General features: G+C 38.6%; 1 protein-coding gene across 5 annotated transcripts in view; it reads left to right on the top strand.

Moving 5' to 3' along the window:
* The window catches only part of CD36 (CD36 molecule (CD36 blood group)), a 38,017-nt gene that overhangs the window by 4,264 nt on the left and 15,697 nt on the right, over positions 1–18,056 (top strand). The window contains exons 1-4 of one of the 5 annotated variants that reach the window (XM_075024748.1): positions 4,416–4,511; positions 6,570–6,723; positions 8,538–8,771; positions 17,295–17,455. In XM_075024748.1, the coding sequence (XP_074880849.1) occupies positions 8,652–8,771; positions 17,295–17,455 (281 nt within the window). In that variant the 5' untranslated portion in view covers positions 4,416–4,511; positions 6,570–6,723; positions 8,538–8,651. Of the gene's footprint in view, positions 1–4,355; positions 4,512–6,569; positions 6,724–8,534; positions 8,772–17,294; positions 17,456–18,056 lie in introns of those variants that run through there. The other 4 variants (XM_075024747.1, XM_075024744.1, XM_075024746.1 and 1 more) reach the window with 4 other exon arrangements.

The raw sequence follows: 18,056 nt of genomic DNA, 5'->3' as shown, positions 1-18,056 counted from the left end.
TCCAAGTTCTTGTGATGAGAAATCAGGTATTAATGCTTGTTTAGGAGGATCTTTTTTCAGGGATCCAAAGTCTGCTTGATATGAGTGGTTGGAATATGTCCCAGGGCATACAATGGAAAGCTTTGAAGGCCAACACATCTGCAGTAAAAGTCTGTGATGCCAGGTGGGCAAAAAAATGCTACACCATGTCTGCAATCTTTGGCCAAACTTTCCATTATTGTCAGGTGGTAAATATTTTGAAGTTTTCTCATTGCGTTTTCTTCTTGCTTCATAGCTTGTTTGCACTTACCAGAACCTTTTATAGTTGTCCTGGTATTGTTGGTACGGTGCACTGATGAGGGGAGGAACTGAAGGACCTTTTGGGGGAGTTTGAGTGGAACTGTTCTAACACTAACCTTCTAAAAGTTAGATGTCTAATTTAAATGAGTCGTTTAGATCCTCTGCAGTTAAAGGAGAGACATTAGTCCCTCCAAAAGATATGATACTTCTTGTCTAAGATAAACATTTAAGGTAGATGGGATGAGTCCGTGGATGTGCTCATACCTCTCCATTGAGAGGAGAGGAAACCAATTCATCTTCCTTAGGCCAGATGCTTACTTTTACCTGGATAAAGTTATTTGCGACAAATATTTGTAATTCACTTTAAACAAGAAAAGAATTATTGCTATGAAGCTATGTCTTTCTTTTCTTTTAGGTCCTTAGAGATAAGATATTAAAAGCAAAACTGAAACAACTGAAATATCTTGATACTTCCTTCTTTTAAAGTGAGGTGACCACTCCTGCCGTTTAACTCTGTTCTATCGCGTGGCTTTTGGAAAATGAGGTGGTACAAAATAGCAGTCACAGTGAGAGTAGCTGAGACAAAGACAGTGAACATATATTTTAGGAAAAAAGTATTAGTTCTATATTATTATTTTTATAATTTGGGTGTTATATATTCAAATTCTTTACAGGCAGTACTTGAAGATAGGCCATGTTCACTAGAGGAGGCTCTTCTGCAATGGAAGTGAAGTAAATTGTTGAGGTTGGTCCAGGTGGATAGGTCATGTGCTGCTGCTTCTTACGTATTGTGTGATGACATGATACACAGAAGGTTTTCATTTCCACAGGAAGTCAAACTACCTTTCATGAATACAAAATTTCACTCCCTATAAAGGAACACCTTCCATTATCTCCAAGAGAAGTGGAGGGGCAGAAGTCTCCTCCAGCTGGTGGCATATTGCACATTTTCTTCTGTAGCTGATTCATCTTTGTCATTCTCCTCCTCAGTAGAACTAAGCGCACATGAGTGAACATGAGTGTGTTGAATCAGAAAGAGCTTATTTGGGGACAGGAGCCACATGTTCTTATTTTTTGTAGGTTTTCTGAATGCTTTAAATCTTTCACTGCTGAGCAAGATACAACCCTTCTTGTAGGACTTAACTGTGGAGAAGCCACAGGACAATGTGATGGCAACAGGATTTTGGGTATGGAGTGTAGAAGCCACATAAGATGATGCTAATAGAATAAGCCAGATAAACAATAAATCTGTGCTTTTACTTACAATAGAAAGGAGGTAAATATAATTCCTCACACCTTTATTTCAAAGTAGGAAGAATACCCAAAAGATTATAGAAAATCATTTTGAATGGTGAGAACATTAACCTCATCTTCTGCCCAGGGCTTGGCACTTTACCTAACAACTAGAAGGTTGGTTTTGTTTTGTTTTGTTTTTTTTAATAAAGGTTAGTGTCTGAAAAGTTCAGAGGGTGCAAAAGTATAGACAGGTGTTTCCTCAATTTTTCTAATTTGCTTGCTAACCTCAGCTAGCATCTGCTAACATCTCCACATCTGGCAAGGGATTAATGTTAAGATTAGTTTTTACAAGTTTCATAACAGACAGGTGAAGAAAAACTCTGTGAGTGCCATGACTGTGGAAACACGGGAATATAAAGTCATGCTGTGCTGTACTGTACATCAGAGAATTCCTACAGGAATATGGGAACGTTTATGTAGGCATCCTCAAAATTCAAATTATATGTACCATTAAGGTACGTCATCCCCTGATGGAAGGAATCTTAACGTAAAAAAAAAAGGGGGGAGGCATTGAGTGTTTAGGAATCTCAGGGCATATAGAAAGATGATATCTTTCCTCATTTGTTCCCTCTGTGTTTAGAAAGCACCCCAAGGAAAGTGATTTCCAAAAGGCTCTGCTATGAGATGTCTGGAAAAGCCAGGAATCACACTCATCTCTTCAGCATTTTCTTGTCAGTAATATGTTTATTCTAGGAAACGTGGGTGAACTTCCTTTGGAGTTAGCAACTGCATTTATCTTTTTCCACTTCCCGCAGTTTTCTATGTCTTCAGCAAGCACGTGAGTGTCATTTACACTACTTCTGTTTCTTGACAGTTTCTCCTTGCGGGGCAGTTTGCCTGTTGTCACAACAATCGGGACTCCAATGAAGTACATATTTTTTTGCTTTTTCTGTCATTGTTCTGTTGCTGTGTGTCTCTGTATTTTCTCCCCTACAACCTCTGAACTCTGATATGAAGCCAGAGTACACAGAAAGACCATTGAGTACTTATGGTTTGGTTTGTTTTTAAGAAACAGAGATGACTGACATCCAAAAGTGCACAACTTCCCTCTCAGATTCAAATCCTTTTAGCTGGTGCCTGCAGTTCAACCTGGCACTCCTCATTTCACTGCCAAGCACTGCCTGCTAGAAGAGATTTTGCTTATATAGGATGTTAATAAGATATCATAAGTTACAAAATCAGCTGATACAACTCAGCATGTAAACGTTGAAAACTGAGTTTCATTACATCTGCGTTAGTGCCTTTAGGATTCCAACAAAAAGACAGTAGTAGATATCTTCCTCCCTTATGGATGGTGCACGCTGAATCCCATACACTGCTAATGGAGAAAATGAGCCTGGTAGGGAACATGTCCACGGGCAGGTGTGAGTGACTGGAATTACTTCCCCTTAGAAGAGACAAAGCAGCAGAGAAGAAGGCAGCGCAGCCTGGGAGGAAAGCTGGGGGATCCCGAACAAGAGCATCCCCAGGACAGCATCATACGAGGAGATATCCAATAGCAATAATTAAGGATAATATTTATAAAAGTAGTGCATACGAGCCACAGTGTGGAGGACTGCTTCTTCAGCAGTTAAACTCCACTCTTTAATTAAAGAATAGAGGAAAACAATTTTACTCCACTTTTCAAGGAGGTGAAACTGGAGTTAGTCAGGGTCACCAACTTTCCCTGGCAGCAAGCCTCGTACAGACTGTCCTACAGGTTGCTTTCAAAGGACCAGGCTCACTTTTACGCCTGCCTTCACTACTAGGAGATAAAACCTCAATTTCGTTAATCTTCATCCACCTTAGATTTGCTTAGCAGAAGTAGATTAGAAGAAAGGAGCTTCTTCCACAGAAGCTTAACTTTCAAGTAGGGCAATATCAAAACCAGAACAGGAAACAATCAGTGAAACCACACAGAAAATACTAAACGTATGGATCACAAACTATTCAGTGCCATACCCTGAAAGTCTGGACCTAAGAATCTATTTTTGGGAGTACTTTCTCTTCTATAATTAAATAAGCCAAATATAAACCATTTCCTCTTGCTGCTGCCAGAAGAATCTTTTAAAATAATTCATTCATTTAATTCACCTGGGATGAGGAGGTATTTAAAAAATATTTGTGCAAAAGCTTGCCAAACTGATTATTGAGAATTATTAGTAGACATTGTGCTGGGGTGACACTTTGGTCTACACAGATGTCACTGTAAAAATAACTGCTTTTTAGATACATTAAGAAAAAAAAGCTTCTGGGATGATGTTCACTGAACTTGCAGTTCCTCTTACTTTGTGAGGAAATGTTGTAATCCAACCTGTGAAGGAAAATCCCTTTCAAAAATATTCTGACATTTCCTCATTTTTATTACTTCAAAATATACTATCACAATGATTAAGCTGCAAAGGCCTTTAGCCTGTATTTTGGTTGAGAATGACTGCAGTAGTAAGGCTTTATTTATACAGCAGAGCATGCTATATAGCAAAGAATATTCGAAACTATTCTGTATCTTAAAGAAGCTGTCAGGAACTGGTTAGTCATAACTTGCTAATATGAGCAATTTTAAAGCAAATGGACATTAGAGAAGTGACCAGGAGCCAAATAAGTAAGTTACCCTTTTGTCTCCTTGACCTTTGACTCACTTGGATCAAAATTTGACAAAGATTGCAGCAGCTAAGTATATTACCACGAGATGTAGGTAGTGGCTTTTAGTCAGACTGCAAAAATAACGCTTCCCCCCCCCCCCCCCCCCCCCCCAGCACCAATACAACTTAACTTTTTCTGCTGGCAAAAAGATAAACAGGGAACTGACGTCTCTTCGAATATATAAACACTCCCTCAGAGTTTAGAGCCTATGTGCTTGGTGGGGAGATTTAGCTGCTTGTCTCCTCGTAACTTGATGCAAGTCATGTGTTAAGTACTTGTATGTTCAGCTGAAAAGTCAGTTGCCCTTATTCAAGGTGAGTCATATGCTACAACATTTAAAATCAAAGGGTTTTTCTCAAGAATACTTTTAAAATCAGTTGGTGGAAATCTTGAAAATATTTATCTGTAATATAAAATATAATGGCAAGATTTTGCAAAGCTGTTTGCAAAAAACAGTGAAATGTTACATGTATTAGTGAAATGCTTCATTACTGTGTTAGCAATGGTATTTTATGTTCAGTATTGCTGGCTTTCCCATTTGCATTCTGTCTTCTGATATTTAATATTCTTGAAACTACAGTTCTGGAGTCATGTGAATTTATAAGAAATGCATCTTTTTAAAGTGATATTTGTAGCATTTACTATTGCAGATAAAAAGCTCAAAACTATAATTTCAAAGTAGGTCAAAGACAAAAAAAAAAAAAGTAGAAATAATCTCTTCCCTGCAAATGTATCTTTTAATAAAGTCAGGATTTTTAATCGCACCATCTGACCTTGGAGAAACTGGAATTATGTTTAAAGAAACAACATGTTTTTTGGGTTGAAACTCTTAACAGGAATTTTCAAAACCCATTTTAATTTTCACTACACACATTGCTTCTTCCCCATGTAGTTGGGGGCTCTCATTTGCAGCAATAAATCTAATCCTTTGTCAGAATTGAAGTAATGCCTTGTCATGCAAAGTTTAAAAATTACTGTTAGAGCTAGAGAAATCATTAAGAAAATACAGATAATATTTTTATTATTTTTATAAGGGCTTGCTTTAAACTAGCATGTACAGAAGCATAAGTTAAGTAGGGAAGAAAAAGTTTAATAACATTTTGCATCTTCCCTCCTATTCAGTTGCTTATAAACTGTCTTTTCAGAGATTTGAATGGATCATTTCCATTGTCAATATTCTATTAAGGTCATTTGAAACAATATTAAAAAGTAGATACCCAAGATTCTAGAATGGGGTGAATATTCTTATTTATCCTGTAGTCAAATATAAGTTGAAATGATACTATAGTCACATAGACAATATCTCATTTTGTTATGGTATTTTCTGTAAGGTAAATAATTTTCCCTTGAATATGAGTTCCCAGACACAGGTGCATTCTTATTGGAAGTTTCTACTTTCATCTTCATATTTTACATTCAGTTGTGATAGGTGAGAATAGCTTGTTGACTTCTATGTGAAACTGTGTTACGTTGTGAGTGCTCTTCATTGCAGTTGTGTAATGGATAATTTAAATTGCATAAATTGAGATGTGTCTAGGCTGCTATTGCATTGTGTTTGGTGGGAGAAGGGTGAATATTTTACAATTTGCAAAATCTTGGAATAGACACAAGTTGTTAGCAGCCAGTTGCTTTCTAGCTGGTTATTGTTAGTGCTAGATACCTAGTCTGCCTAACACACAATAAATCCATTGGAACAGCTTGTAGAAACTTACATGGAAATGTATTTCAGTGGAAGGTGTATATGTGTTGATTTTGAAAAGCTTCACTATGCAAGCCAAGGAAAAAGTCTGACAATATCTAAAAGCCCTCTTTAAACACTTATGGAAGAGGTATTTCCATTTAAATATTAAAATGTGTATTTCCACACTTTTAAAAAAAATCTGCTAGAATAGATAGCATTGGGGGGAAAAATCAACTTGAAATATGTACTTTTCAGAATTTGATTTCACTGAGAATTTCTGCTTCTTAGATTTGCTACAATGTGTAACAACAGTCAGATTTTTAAATTCCCACACCACTTATCCAATGAGTTGCACAGCCGTATTACGGTTCTGCTTTTGACAGAGTGAAGATCTTGATCTGAACATATCTACAAGGACATGAGAGTTGGTCCTAGAGACTTTCACTTAAAAGTTCTCCAGGTCTACTGAATTTCTAACTTGAGTTTGCTTTGAAGTTTGCTGTTAGCCACATTATGCATCTATCCGCTATGTCAAACAACCTTTAATAACTTGGTGTTTTTATAACTCAGTCAAGTCGTCTTTTAGTTACGTTTGTGAAAAGTACAACAAGTTGCATGAAAAGTCTGGGGAAATGGATTTTTTTTCTTAATGTTACCCCTTTGATGAGTTTCTATTGCTGTTCTTGCAAAGGCACAGAGTAACAGAGCTGGTAGAGATGCAAGCAACTAAGTAAACCTGCAGTTCAAATAAGGTGTACCTCCTCCAGCAAAAAAGCCAGGTTTACAGCTGTAAAGAGACTCTTCTCAGTCCCTAGCAAAAGGGACTTGGTCCCTTGGATGTGCAGGTAAAGCAATCAAAGGGTAAAGTTTTGATGTGGGAACCGTGAGGAATGGCCTGGTGGCAGGTGGATGGATGGGCTGACTTTTATAGGAAGGATATTCTTCTGAGACTGCAAGTAGTCTTTTGGTTATTCTGCTTGCAAATGTCCACAGAGAATTGGTTAAAATACCAAATGAGCTCAAACGTACAGAAATAGTCATTGTTAATGGCAAGGGAGCCAGAAACTGCTGCTAGTGCAAGAGCAGGCAAAAGGTAGGTTTCCAAGGCAGATAAAAAGAGCAGTCTGGGCTTAGGTGTGGACATGATATAATTGTGAGTTTGGTAGGACATAGGAGGACACATCACCAGCCTGCTGACCGTGATACCTTATATGTCAGTGCATGCTGAATGTGTCCTTTTTTTAATAAAAGGACCTCATAACTGCATTTACGAAAATAAAACACATGCTATTCCTACACTTGCTTTACTATTTAGAAATCCATGGAGATTTTTTAGCCCTTTAATCCTCATGAGCAAACTGGGAATTCAGACTGAGTTGTTCTTCCACTTCTTCTTTCTGTTTTCCTTTGCTCTCTGTGTTTGGCCTTGAATGCATAATTAACTCTGCAATCAATACCTGCTTTAAAATTGATTTAGAGATGATCACAACATGTTAACAAACAGAAATTGGTAAGAATAAAAAGGATATGGACAATGACATCTAAAATGAATAACAGCAGATTTTGTGTTAGCTGGAGGTCTAAAGCAAGTAACAAACTTGCAAATTCCGTGGATGTGATTAATTCCTGAGCAAGAATAAATTGCAAATTGGGCAGCTCTTTGTCTCAGTTATTCATAAACAGTAACAAATAGGACAAAGTATCACTGGGAGGTTATGTTTTACCATATCTCTCAGCACTGGTATCATTCTGATTTTCTTTACAACACCTTTCACTAGGGGCCAGATATCAAGATATGTTAGCATATATTACCAGCAACTGTTGTTTTCCAATGAGTAATTGCAGACATATTTCTTTTTCTGAGACTGAATGATCTTGAAATATAAGGTGCTACATCTTTCAAAGATCAAAATCCAGACTCACTTTAAGAAATCTGCCTTTCTGTAAGGCAGTTGGGATCGATGAAACTAGGTGATGGTAAGAATGCAGCTCTAAAAGGAAAATCTAGCCATGCCTTTGTCATGAAGTGCCTGAAACAAAGTTTTATCCCTTCTGTAGTAGACTGTGGACTGGCAGAGATCTGGAAAGAGGGGCTTCTCGTAGGTGCCTCCCATTAGAGGCTGGCATTCCCACCAAGGTGCTGACCTTGAGGACTTCCTTAGCGGCATAATGCAGAACCAGCCTGGGTAGCTCACGCTAGAGGTGTAAACTCCTGGTTTTGCCTGAAGTGGGAGCCATGGGCATTTGCAGGCTGCCTTAACTGCAGAAGGCTATAGCCTCCTCCTTTGGCACGGAGAGATTTTAGAGAAGGTGCTTGCCTCAGGAAGAGTGTCATCTGAGTAGTAATTATGTCAGTTTGACCTAATGCAACTGAGCCAAAACCAAACCAAAACAAAACAAAGACTAGTGAAACTAGTGCAACTAAGACTAGACTTTGCAGTCTTTTAAAGAATTGGAATAAAACAAAGTTAATGATATGTAACAAGTAACTAGCTTGCCAAAAGTACATGCAATTTTTTTTTTTTTTTTTTCTTTTTGGCACTGGCTGTCACTGTCTGGCTGGTTTTGACATGTTATCTTCCTACCTGCTTCACCTCATGCACTTTGTACTTTGAGCTTTGGAATGCGATTTTTATCCACTCTCTCCTTATATTAGCAGCTTCTCTCAGGAAGATCAGTGAGTCTGTCAGGACCAACAAGCGAGAAAAAAACCTCAAGCCTTACAGCAAGGACATTTTTACATTGTCTACCTGCAACCTGACATAGGAGAGGAATGGTCTGTAACAGAAACTGTGGGCTCCTCACCGGGGCTGTCATTGGTGCTGTGTTGGCTATCTTTGGAGGAGTTCTGATACCAGTTGGAGATCACCTTATAGGCAAAGCAATAAAAAAGGTAAATTCTTTTTATTTTTTTTTTTTTTCAGTCTATATGGTTTGTGGTTATTGAATAGTCATTATTTCTAAAACTTGTGTTCTGTTTCTGCTTCTTTCCTTTTTTTTGTTTATTAAACCTAGGGTTTTTAAATATATGCAAACCAAATTTCCCTGGGAATAGATGCTGCAGCAATATTTTTTTTAATATATTAATTATATTGACATGTTTACTTGGCTGCTCTCTTTCATGCTTCACATGAGAAGCCAAAATATTGTTTTCAGGATGTGTTTTCAGTAATGTAATTTAGAAGTAAGCATTTTTTATTTTTATTTTAATTATGATTGTTTCTAGTTTCTTTTTTTTTTTCCCATGATGATCCACTTATTTATTTTTCTGCATTTTTTTCTTATTTTGGTACTCATTCCATGCACTTACATTTATGTACTGCTAATAAGCTAAACAAACTTCTGATGCAGAATCTCTAATCCTAGACTTACATGCATTCAGCTCACATTTTGTGACTATATGATCCAAGTCAATGTGCTCCACAAGACTGCAGGATCTGATCATACAAATCTCCTTGATTCAAGGAGTGTGAAGAGTAATAGAAGTAGAGTGTTGCAGACCTGACAGACACTTTTTTTTTTGTTTTTTTTTTGGATGATTTTATGTCTTTAAAATCTAGGGGGGGTTAAATAAAAATGAAAAGTTAATTTCTTAAATCTGTGAAAAGGGTGTATAACTGAGCATCTAAATCATGGAGTAATCTGGAGTGAAAGACCATGGAAGCCCCGGGGTGTCCACTACGGAGACATGGAGTCTCCCTGGGGTCACGGCAGCCAAAGTGGGCTCTCCTACAGTTAAAAATCTAGAAACCTTAAGGTCTTTGGCTGATGGTTAGTCCTCCTAATGATCTGCTGCAGTGCTGAAGACTGTGGAGATACTTATTCAAAGGCCCTTCTGCAAGACTGCCCTTAACAGCTGTTGAAGTCAGTTGAGGAGGTGGATACATGAACTGTCAGGAAATGTTAAACTGTCTGTTGAGGCCCTGCCTAGATTCTAGCATCACGTTTTTTAAAAAATTAAAAAAAAAGGCTTCTACATAACATTTTGTCAGCAAACTCAGTGAAAACCTAACTGTGGAGGAATTTTCCAATTCTTACTGTATTTTTCACTAATTTTTCAAATTTACAGAGAATAATTTTCATTGAGAATGATTTTATAGAGAATAATTTTCAAATTTATAGAGGCTGAAGCACCTATCCTATGAAGGCAGGCTGAGAGAGTTGGGGTCGTTCAGCTCCAGGGAGACCTTATAGCAGTCTTCCAGTACCTAAAGGAGGCCTACAAGAATGCTGGAGAGGGACTTCTTACAAGGGCATGTACTGATAGGACAAGGGGTAATGGCTTCAAACTGAAAGAGGGTAGATTTAGATTAGATGTAAGGAAGAAGTTCTTCACTGTGAGGGCGGTGAGGCATTGGCAAAGGTTGCCCAGAGAGGCTGTGGCTGCCCCATCCCTGGCAGTGTTCAAGGCCAGGTTGGATGGGGCTTGGAGCAACCTGGTCCAGTGGAAGGTGTCCCTGCCCATGGCAGGGGGGTTGGAACTAGATGATCTTTAAGGTCCATTCCAACCCAAACCATTCTATGATTCTATGAATAAAAAAAATCTACTTACCTTAAAAATTTGCTTTGAGTTAATCCAGAGTGTTGTCTTATGCCATTAAGTGTTTTCAAAGCAAATTACACATATTAGCAATGTTATGTGTTCATCTGTTTACTTATAGTAATGAACCAGTTTTACAGCATGGTTTGCAAATGCCTATGTACTGAATTATACCCGCATGAGTTCTTAGTGGTAAAGTATTAGACAGAGTAATTTTTTTCCTCAACCTCTTTTGAATTTTCTGCATTGTGATCGTGTTTCAGATGCTTGTACCTATTTCAAGGCAGCTTGTTTGATGTATGCATGAAGGAAAATTTGTAGCAGTATTCATGTAAGACGTAAAAGAGTAAATTTGTAGAGGCTTTATTTATTTAAGTAAACGGATACTTTTTTTCTAAGCACAAGTCATATTAGATTATTTTCTTGCTATTTGGCATGCTGACTATTCAGTAAGACCATGAGACTCTTAAGACTATTCCTTTTCAGAAAAGATATGCCAAGGTACAACAGCTGAAATATATGATCAGTTCGGCAGGTACTCAAGAGTTACCTGAATCTAATTAATTCTGATTTACCTGTGTTGATGAAAGGGATAGTAAGAAAAAAAAAAAGTTTGTTATTCACTGCAGTTATATTTAAGATAAGTATAGAGCTGACTGCAAAGGAAACAGGTCTGCTGAGCAGACCATATTGAAAATACTTTCTTTTTTTTTTTCCAAATCTTTCACTTTTGGAAAGGTCTTTTTTAAAGTATATATTTCGTAGAAATGGATCAGTTCCAATGACAATTTTATTTGGAATTTCTCAAGAATAGAGACTCTAGGACAGGAAAAACCCTAATGAGTGAGATGTTCTCTCAAATATGGCCTGTAAGCATTTATATTTCCACTTGTACTCTTATAAAGCAAAGCCTGAATTAGGTCCTCACCCAATGGGTGAAATCAAATGTCAAAATACCACATTTTTTATGAAAGGGAAAAAACATTTCAGATATCACTATTATAAGCAAAATCATATCTTAAATTCTGCACAGTCCAAAGCTTGAAAAAAGACCCTTAGTTGTTCCTCTGTGTATCCTATCTCAGAGTAAATTGCAGTTCTTTGCACAGGTTGACAGCAATGCAGTAAGACCAAACCTGTATTTCTAGGGAAAATGAATGTTCCTGTAAAATGTTATTGCTGGATTGGAGAAACAAATGTTGAATAATTTTTTTTCCTCCTGAATGAATAGTTTTAGGACACTTGATACTATAACATTTCAAATTGTCATAAATTAAGTTGTTATCAAGATTTGATCAAATCACCTTGTCATCAATTTACTCACAAGCAAGTCCAGCTGAACTTCTTGGCATCTCCCAATAAACAGGGCCAACTTCAATTTCAAAAATCAATGGCATCAATAGTTCTTACCATTCTTGTTCTGCTAGAAGCAGAAGCCTGAGCATGCTTCCCTTAACCACACATCTTTGCAGCTTACCGAACCCTACCAGCCTCATTTCTCCTCTGTTTCAGTCATTGAGAGATTAACCTGAGTAAACACTGCAGGACGTATATTGCTGGAAGGCTGCATACCGTTGCTGCAGCAAAGAGAAAGCATCTGCAAGTGTACAGACAGTCTCAGGTGCCCTCAGAAATTTGTCAATCAGGGTATAGGCTGTTATCTCCGAGCGGGCAGGTGCTGTTCTCCACCCATGAAGAGTCCATGGGTGAACAACCCAAACAAAGTCCATGTAACACCAAGATGTGACCCCTTCCTGTGTTCCACTTTATTAACATATATCTCTGCTTCAACACAAAACACACTGCTATGTTTTCTAACAGCAGACTGCTTTACCTGTGTCTCGGATCTTTTTTAGATAAGCTGTTTTCACTCCTGCATGCAGAGGGGGGGCAGGGTTTTAAAAAATGTCAACATTATATATATTTTCTGAGTCTTTTTCGAGGCTCTTTAAAGAAACTGTCACTTGAAGAGCACACTCAAAATGACACCACCACCAGCAGCACCTTGGCAGGGATCTACTGAAGGAGATTAGTGCTAACCTATTTCAGCTCTGATATTCTTCAGGGAAAGGAGACTTCCCCCTGAAAAGATGCCTTTGATTCTAGTACCAAAGGCCAAAAATCCTGGTTTCCCCAAACAATGAATCTATCCAGAGGGGAGAGATGCCCATCCATGAAGTTCTTGAGGGTTTAGAAAACTGTCCTTGGTACAGTTAGGAGTGAAACCTGAAAGTTTCAGAATTCTTTACAAAAAAAAGTTTGTTTGAGGCTATCAAAACATACCTTTTTAACTGATTCCACACATTTCGGTTGCACATTAGCATGTCTGTTATCATTATTATTAGACATTATCATGCCTAACATTAAAAAAAAAATAATTTTAAACAACAAATTAGAAAGTTTGCACCTGATATTGTTGAAAGGAGATATTTTAACATGGCTCAATTACTACTTTTTGCCTTTCCCTTCCTTAAAACAATATTATTTATTTAGGCAAAAATTCCTATTATTTGAGTTATGGTAAAACTGTTTTTTTTTTCAGCTGATCAGCTTTTTTTTACCCCTAGGTCTAACCACTCAAACCCATTGGTAGCTCATTCATTTGCCAGAAAAATCTTTATCGCTACTTCTCTAAAAGCTTTTGATTTCTACCTGAGTGTGTGAGCTCAGGAGGTTAAGAGAAGCCACATAATGTTACTTAATATATTGAATTCCTGATGAATTGATAATACAGAATGGTGTATGATTTGCTACAATACCTCAGTGCTGCACTCTTTCTGTAGAGTCCTCAGGGTCAGACTCTGCTATTTTTAGCAATAAAGCTATCAATTTTAGCTATTATTAAGTTTAGCCATCTGTCTGTCTACATATCTGTTATCTATGATTGGCCAGATTGTATCTCCTCAGCTACTGGAGGCATAGGAAACACTTCTAATTTAAAATTGTGTTTGTGACATTCATATGCCACTTCTTTATGTAAACTAATTAATCTGAAGCAACTGCTGCCTCCCAGCAGAACATAAGTGATCTAATTGCACATATTCCAGCATTATCAATGATAAACTTGATTGACTTCCATAATTTTTTATGATCAAGGACTGAAAAAGGACTAAAAGATTTGATCCAACAAAGCTTGGATAGAAAGACTACTAATAAGCTAATAATCCTACACAGTTGTATTGTTTGTTTCCTCCAGCTTCCATATGCAGCCCAACACATACAACACATAGACATAAACTGTGACGATTTTGTTACAGCCTAAAGTATTCACGGCATCTCTCAGTTCCCAGAAAATGGCATCTTTTGTCCATCTAGCCAGATCCTTTGTCAAGACAGCAACTTTGTCTTAGATTTTGTATTTCTTCATCAGAAATCATGATGGCTGAATTTAGCATAAAGCAACAAAGTACAGCAAGCTTCTATTGCTGACTGCTCAGCATTTCTTGAATTTATGTATTGCTAGTTGACCCACCACAAGTGGGGAAAAATTGTGTCAGAAACAAAAGGGGTTAAAGTTCCCATTGATTTCACTCAGTCTTGCACAGTTAGGTCATGAGATGAACTTTGCTGTGTAGCAATTATGAATTGTATAGCTACTTTTGCTAACAATAGTTAATATTGCATAAGATATTAGAGCTGATGCAGTTGACTAGGGAGTTGAGAAGTGTTTCACGTTATCAGCTGCAAACTAGCAGTTTCCCAAATTACCCTACCTTTCATAATATCACAAAGCATGGCAGTGTTACTAGGGCAATATACAAGTGACCAGCCATAGAGAGGGGTAATATTTAGGGCTGGCCTCACCAGTGATCAGACTGCCAACACCCAAGGGCTTGCTGGTGTAAGGATACTAGATTTCTTAAATGAAGACATGAATAAAGACAGATCTCTAGGTTTTCTTCCACTTTAACCCACCATTTGCACTCAAAGTATGTGACGGAAGATCATGCACACCTCCTTTGTGGGAGAAATGTTATTAACAATAATGGCTGAATGCCACAAAAATAATGGTATTGCTCCCTTCCTCCCCCTCCCTCTTTTGTCCTGCTGCTTCCTTTGTTTTAACTCTGGTTCTCACTTGATCCTTGCCCCTACCCACACCACTGAGCCAAGTGGCTCACTGGTAGAAAGGTAACCCAGAAAAAAGGAAAGGTAATAGCTTCCCTCCAGCCCAGCAGGCAGAAACAGCTCCCTGAGGAATGAAAGCTGGCACAAAGAAGGGGGAGGCGCGTAGATCAGGTACCGGGGGCTGCGGGAGCTGGCTTGCCCCTTTGGCCGTAGCACTGTCAGGTCGGATCAGCTCTCCCCTTGAGGCATCCCCCAAGAGTGTCCATGGTGGCATTAGCACAGAGTAGATGCTGGGCTGCCAAGCCACACAGTAACTCATTGCGACCTGGCTGTCCTGTTTACTCAGGTCCCAGGGACATCTTCATACAACGCCCGAAGTAATTTTTCTCTGTCGGCATTTCCTAAGGTATAATACGGACATACTAGCTATTCTTGCATGAAAAATAAAAGCAAGCCACCCTACCTCTTTAGGTGGACAGCAAATTTGTTCTAGATCGATAAGAAAGTACATAGTCTAGTGAAGTGCAGTAAGGGGCAGTACGGGATGTACATGAAAAGGCTCGTGACACAGCCTATAGTCTCAGTTTACATGGAAAGTTGTCCTGGTTGTGCTAAAAAGCCAGTGTAAAGTCCTGCTCACTCTTAGTTTTCACTGCAATAGCAGACAGAGGTTTAGAGGCAAAGATCCACCCTTTGATAAAAATAAGACCATTTACATGGAGAAAGCTGTCAGGAAGCATGTTCCTTGTATTCTTCCAAGTCAACACAAAGTTGTAACGTGTGATCATTGCAGAATAAACATTTTTCAAAACGCCCCAAATGTCTAAAACTGGAGGCAGATTGTGGACTATTTCTGCACCTCTCCAGGATGGGAGGAGAGGTCCTATGGCTCAGGGACTCTGAGCAAACTCTTCAGTGGCAGAAGAGTTAGCACATCATTCTGTGCTATCATAACCCCTAGCAAAGGGTTATAAGGGGAGGGAGGAAGGGATGGAGAGGATTTTTAAGAGGTAACATTACTTTAAAATCTATTGTCACAAGGTTGAAACTTCTCTATTCACGTCTGTGCCTGTGTGTTGTTGACTTCTAGAGAGATTAGTTTGTCCTCTTGACCGTATAGCTGTCAGGAATCCTTAACCATTTCCCTACCCCAGTTACACAGAGGCAGGAATTCAAATCCTGGCATCTGTCCCCATCCCAGGACCCTGCTGAGTACAGATCACAGACAGACTCTGAGCAGACTGAGTTGCGCCTTTATATCAGCCTGCTTCTCCCAGATTCTCTGACCAATTCTCTGTGGAAACGGAAAAGGTGATTTCCAAATCTTGTAAGCTTTTCTCTCTTCATCGAGGAGATGCTCTGTCCCTTGCTGGATCACAGCTGTGATGGAGTCTTTGGCCTCCTGAGGTTTGCAAAACAAGGCTGAAGAGAATTTTAGCTGTCAGGTCAGAGTGCAAGACCTCAAGCTGATGACACATTTGCTGCAGCAAGGTTTCCTTCCCCTCTCACACAAATGCACATAAATTATAGCAGATATTCAGAGAGCAAGCCCAGTGCTTTACACCACCAGCAAGGCATTTGCAACTCCACCATACAAACAGGCTTTCCACAGACAAAGCCCTGACTGTGTTACGAGTTCTCCAAGACATGGTATTTGTTTCTAACTGCAGTGATTCTTAATTGGTAGTATCCTTTTTTTTTTTTTTAAATGGTGCTTGCTAAGCAAACTCCAGAGGCAAAAACCTAAGCTAGAAAGAAAATCTACCAACTTGTAATTTAAAATGTCTTTTCTTGCTGTCTGGAGGGATTCCAGCCTTTTAATTCCTGGGACTCTATGAGCCGTGCAAATTAACTAATTAATATTGCACCACTCTAATAAAAAAAACATTTTATATGTTGGAACCAGGCAGCCTAGATTTTCCTTCTTATTGAAAAAGCTTTTCTGAATTTTTACCACCAAGGGGAAAAAACTACATTACCCCAGGGCTTTGGGAAATTAATCTAGAAAGAGGCCTAATGTAGATCAGGCAAAGCAGGCGTTCTCCTGACAACGCAGGAAACAAACTCTCCTTCTCACTCTACAGTCCCAAGGACTGAATAGACATTTACCATATTATAGCTGAGGGCCACAGACATAAAGCTGTTGGTTATTCTAGAGTGGTTCTTGATGTCCTGTCTTGTCCCTATAGCCATATTTTGCCCTCATTACCTAGACCTGGGAAATTTTCCTAACAAAATGTTATCAAAACTAGAGACATTTCTTAGAAAGTCTCAGTTTTGGTGACAAGAGTTTTCTGACAGAAACCAGTCCTGCAAGAACACTATTTGCTTTCTCTGGGTGCAAAATTACTTAGTGCCTGAGTAATGCTCAGAGATAACTCTCATTTCCTCCTCTGGGCTATTTGCAAACCTATGAAAAGTAGTTTATGGATTCTAAAAACTGCTGTGTATCATTCAGTCATTCAAAGATTTTTTGTTTTACAAATAATCAGTGGATTTGCAAGTATTTGGGAACTAAGGCAGAGCCCGACCACAGCAGTAGGAAAGTTTTGCTACTGGCTAGAGTAGCAACTATATCAGCTTTGTGGTCACTTATTTTAGGGGGACTCACTTTTGCTCTCCCTGAGCAGGAATGTCAGGATACCTTCAAATATTGGCCAAAAAATGTGTGCTGCATGCCTTATATTGATGATAAAAGGGTTTTTTTTGTGTTTGTTTGGGAATCTTCTACAATCCTCTAGAGAGTAAATGCAGCCTGTCACTCATTTTCTGTGTGCTTAATTTTAGCTTTGATTTTTGTCCTTTTAGGAAGCTGTCATTGCAAATGGTACCATTGCTTTTGAAAATTGGCGTGTGCCAGGAAGTTCAGTTTACAGGCAATTTTGGGTTTTCCATGTGCAAAATCCCTCAGAAGTGTTAGACCAAGGAGCACGTCCAAAACTTGAACAAAGAGGACCTTACACATACAGGTAAGAAAAGCCCCCTGAATATGTGACATGTTGTATCAGAAGTTTTGTTAAAGTCAGAGAAAGTTCTGATGTTGACATAGGACTAGTTGATGCTTCCTGAGTCATTAAGCTCAATACCCAGCTATCGCTGGCACACTTGTTATGAAGTTGCTTTCCTAAAATGATAAGATATTTATTTCTTGATATCTTTGGGGATTCATGTTGTATTTGCAAGCTGGTTTTGCATTGCAGCATCTACAGCTGAGGTGCTTTGATGCCTAAAAGACTATTTATTTCTCATTGGAAATAGAGAACTCTTTGTTTATAGAGCAGCTGGGAAGACATAGGAAACGTTTACACAGGAATCAGGAAACTAACCACTTAAGAAATACCACAGAAGGTGAATTCCTGCCAAACAGAAGTGTTTTACTCTGGTGGTGGTGATTGTGCCTGTTTTCTTAGGGACATATCTCTGCTAGAAGCCTAGATGAGACCATGTAAGAAATGATGGCTGTAGCTCTTCTCACTGCTGCGGTCATGTTCATGTGGGACATTGGGTCTCCCTGAATCACTGTGACACTGAGTGTCTCTCTCTCTCTCTCTCAATCTCCCTTTAAATATT

This window comes from Buteo buteo, chromosome 4, assembly GCF_964188355.1.
Source record: "Buteo buteo chromosome 4, bButBut1.hap1.1, whole genome shotgun sequence".
NCBI classification, from domain to species: domain Eukaryota; kingdom Metazoa; phylum Chordata; class Aves; order Accipitriformes; family Accipitridae; genus Buteo; species Buteo buteo.
The sequence above is the reverse complement of the archived record's forward strand: the minus strand, read 5'-3'. Positions and strand labels throughout refer to the sequence as shown.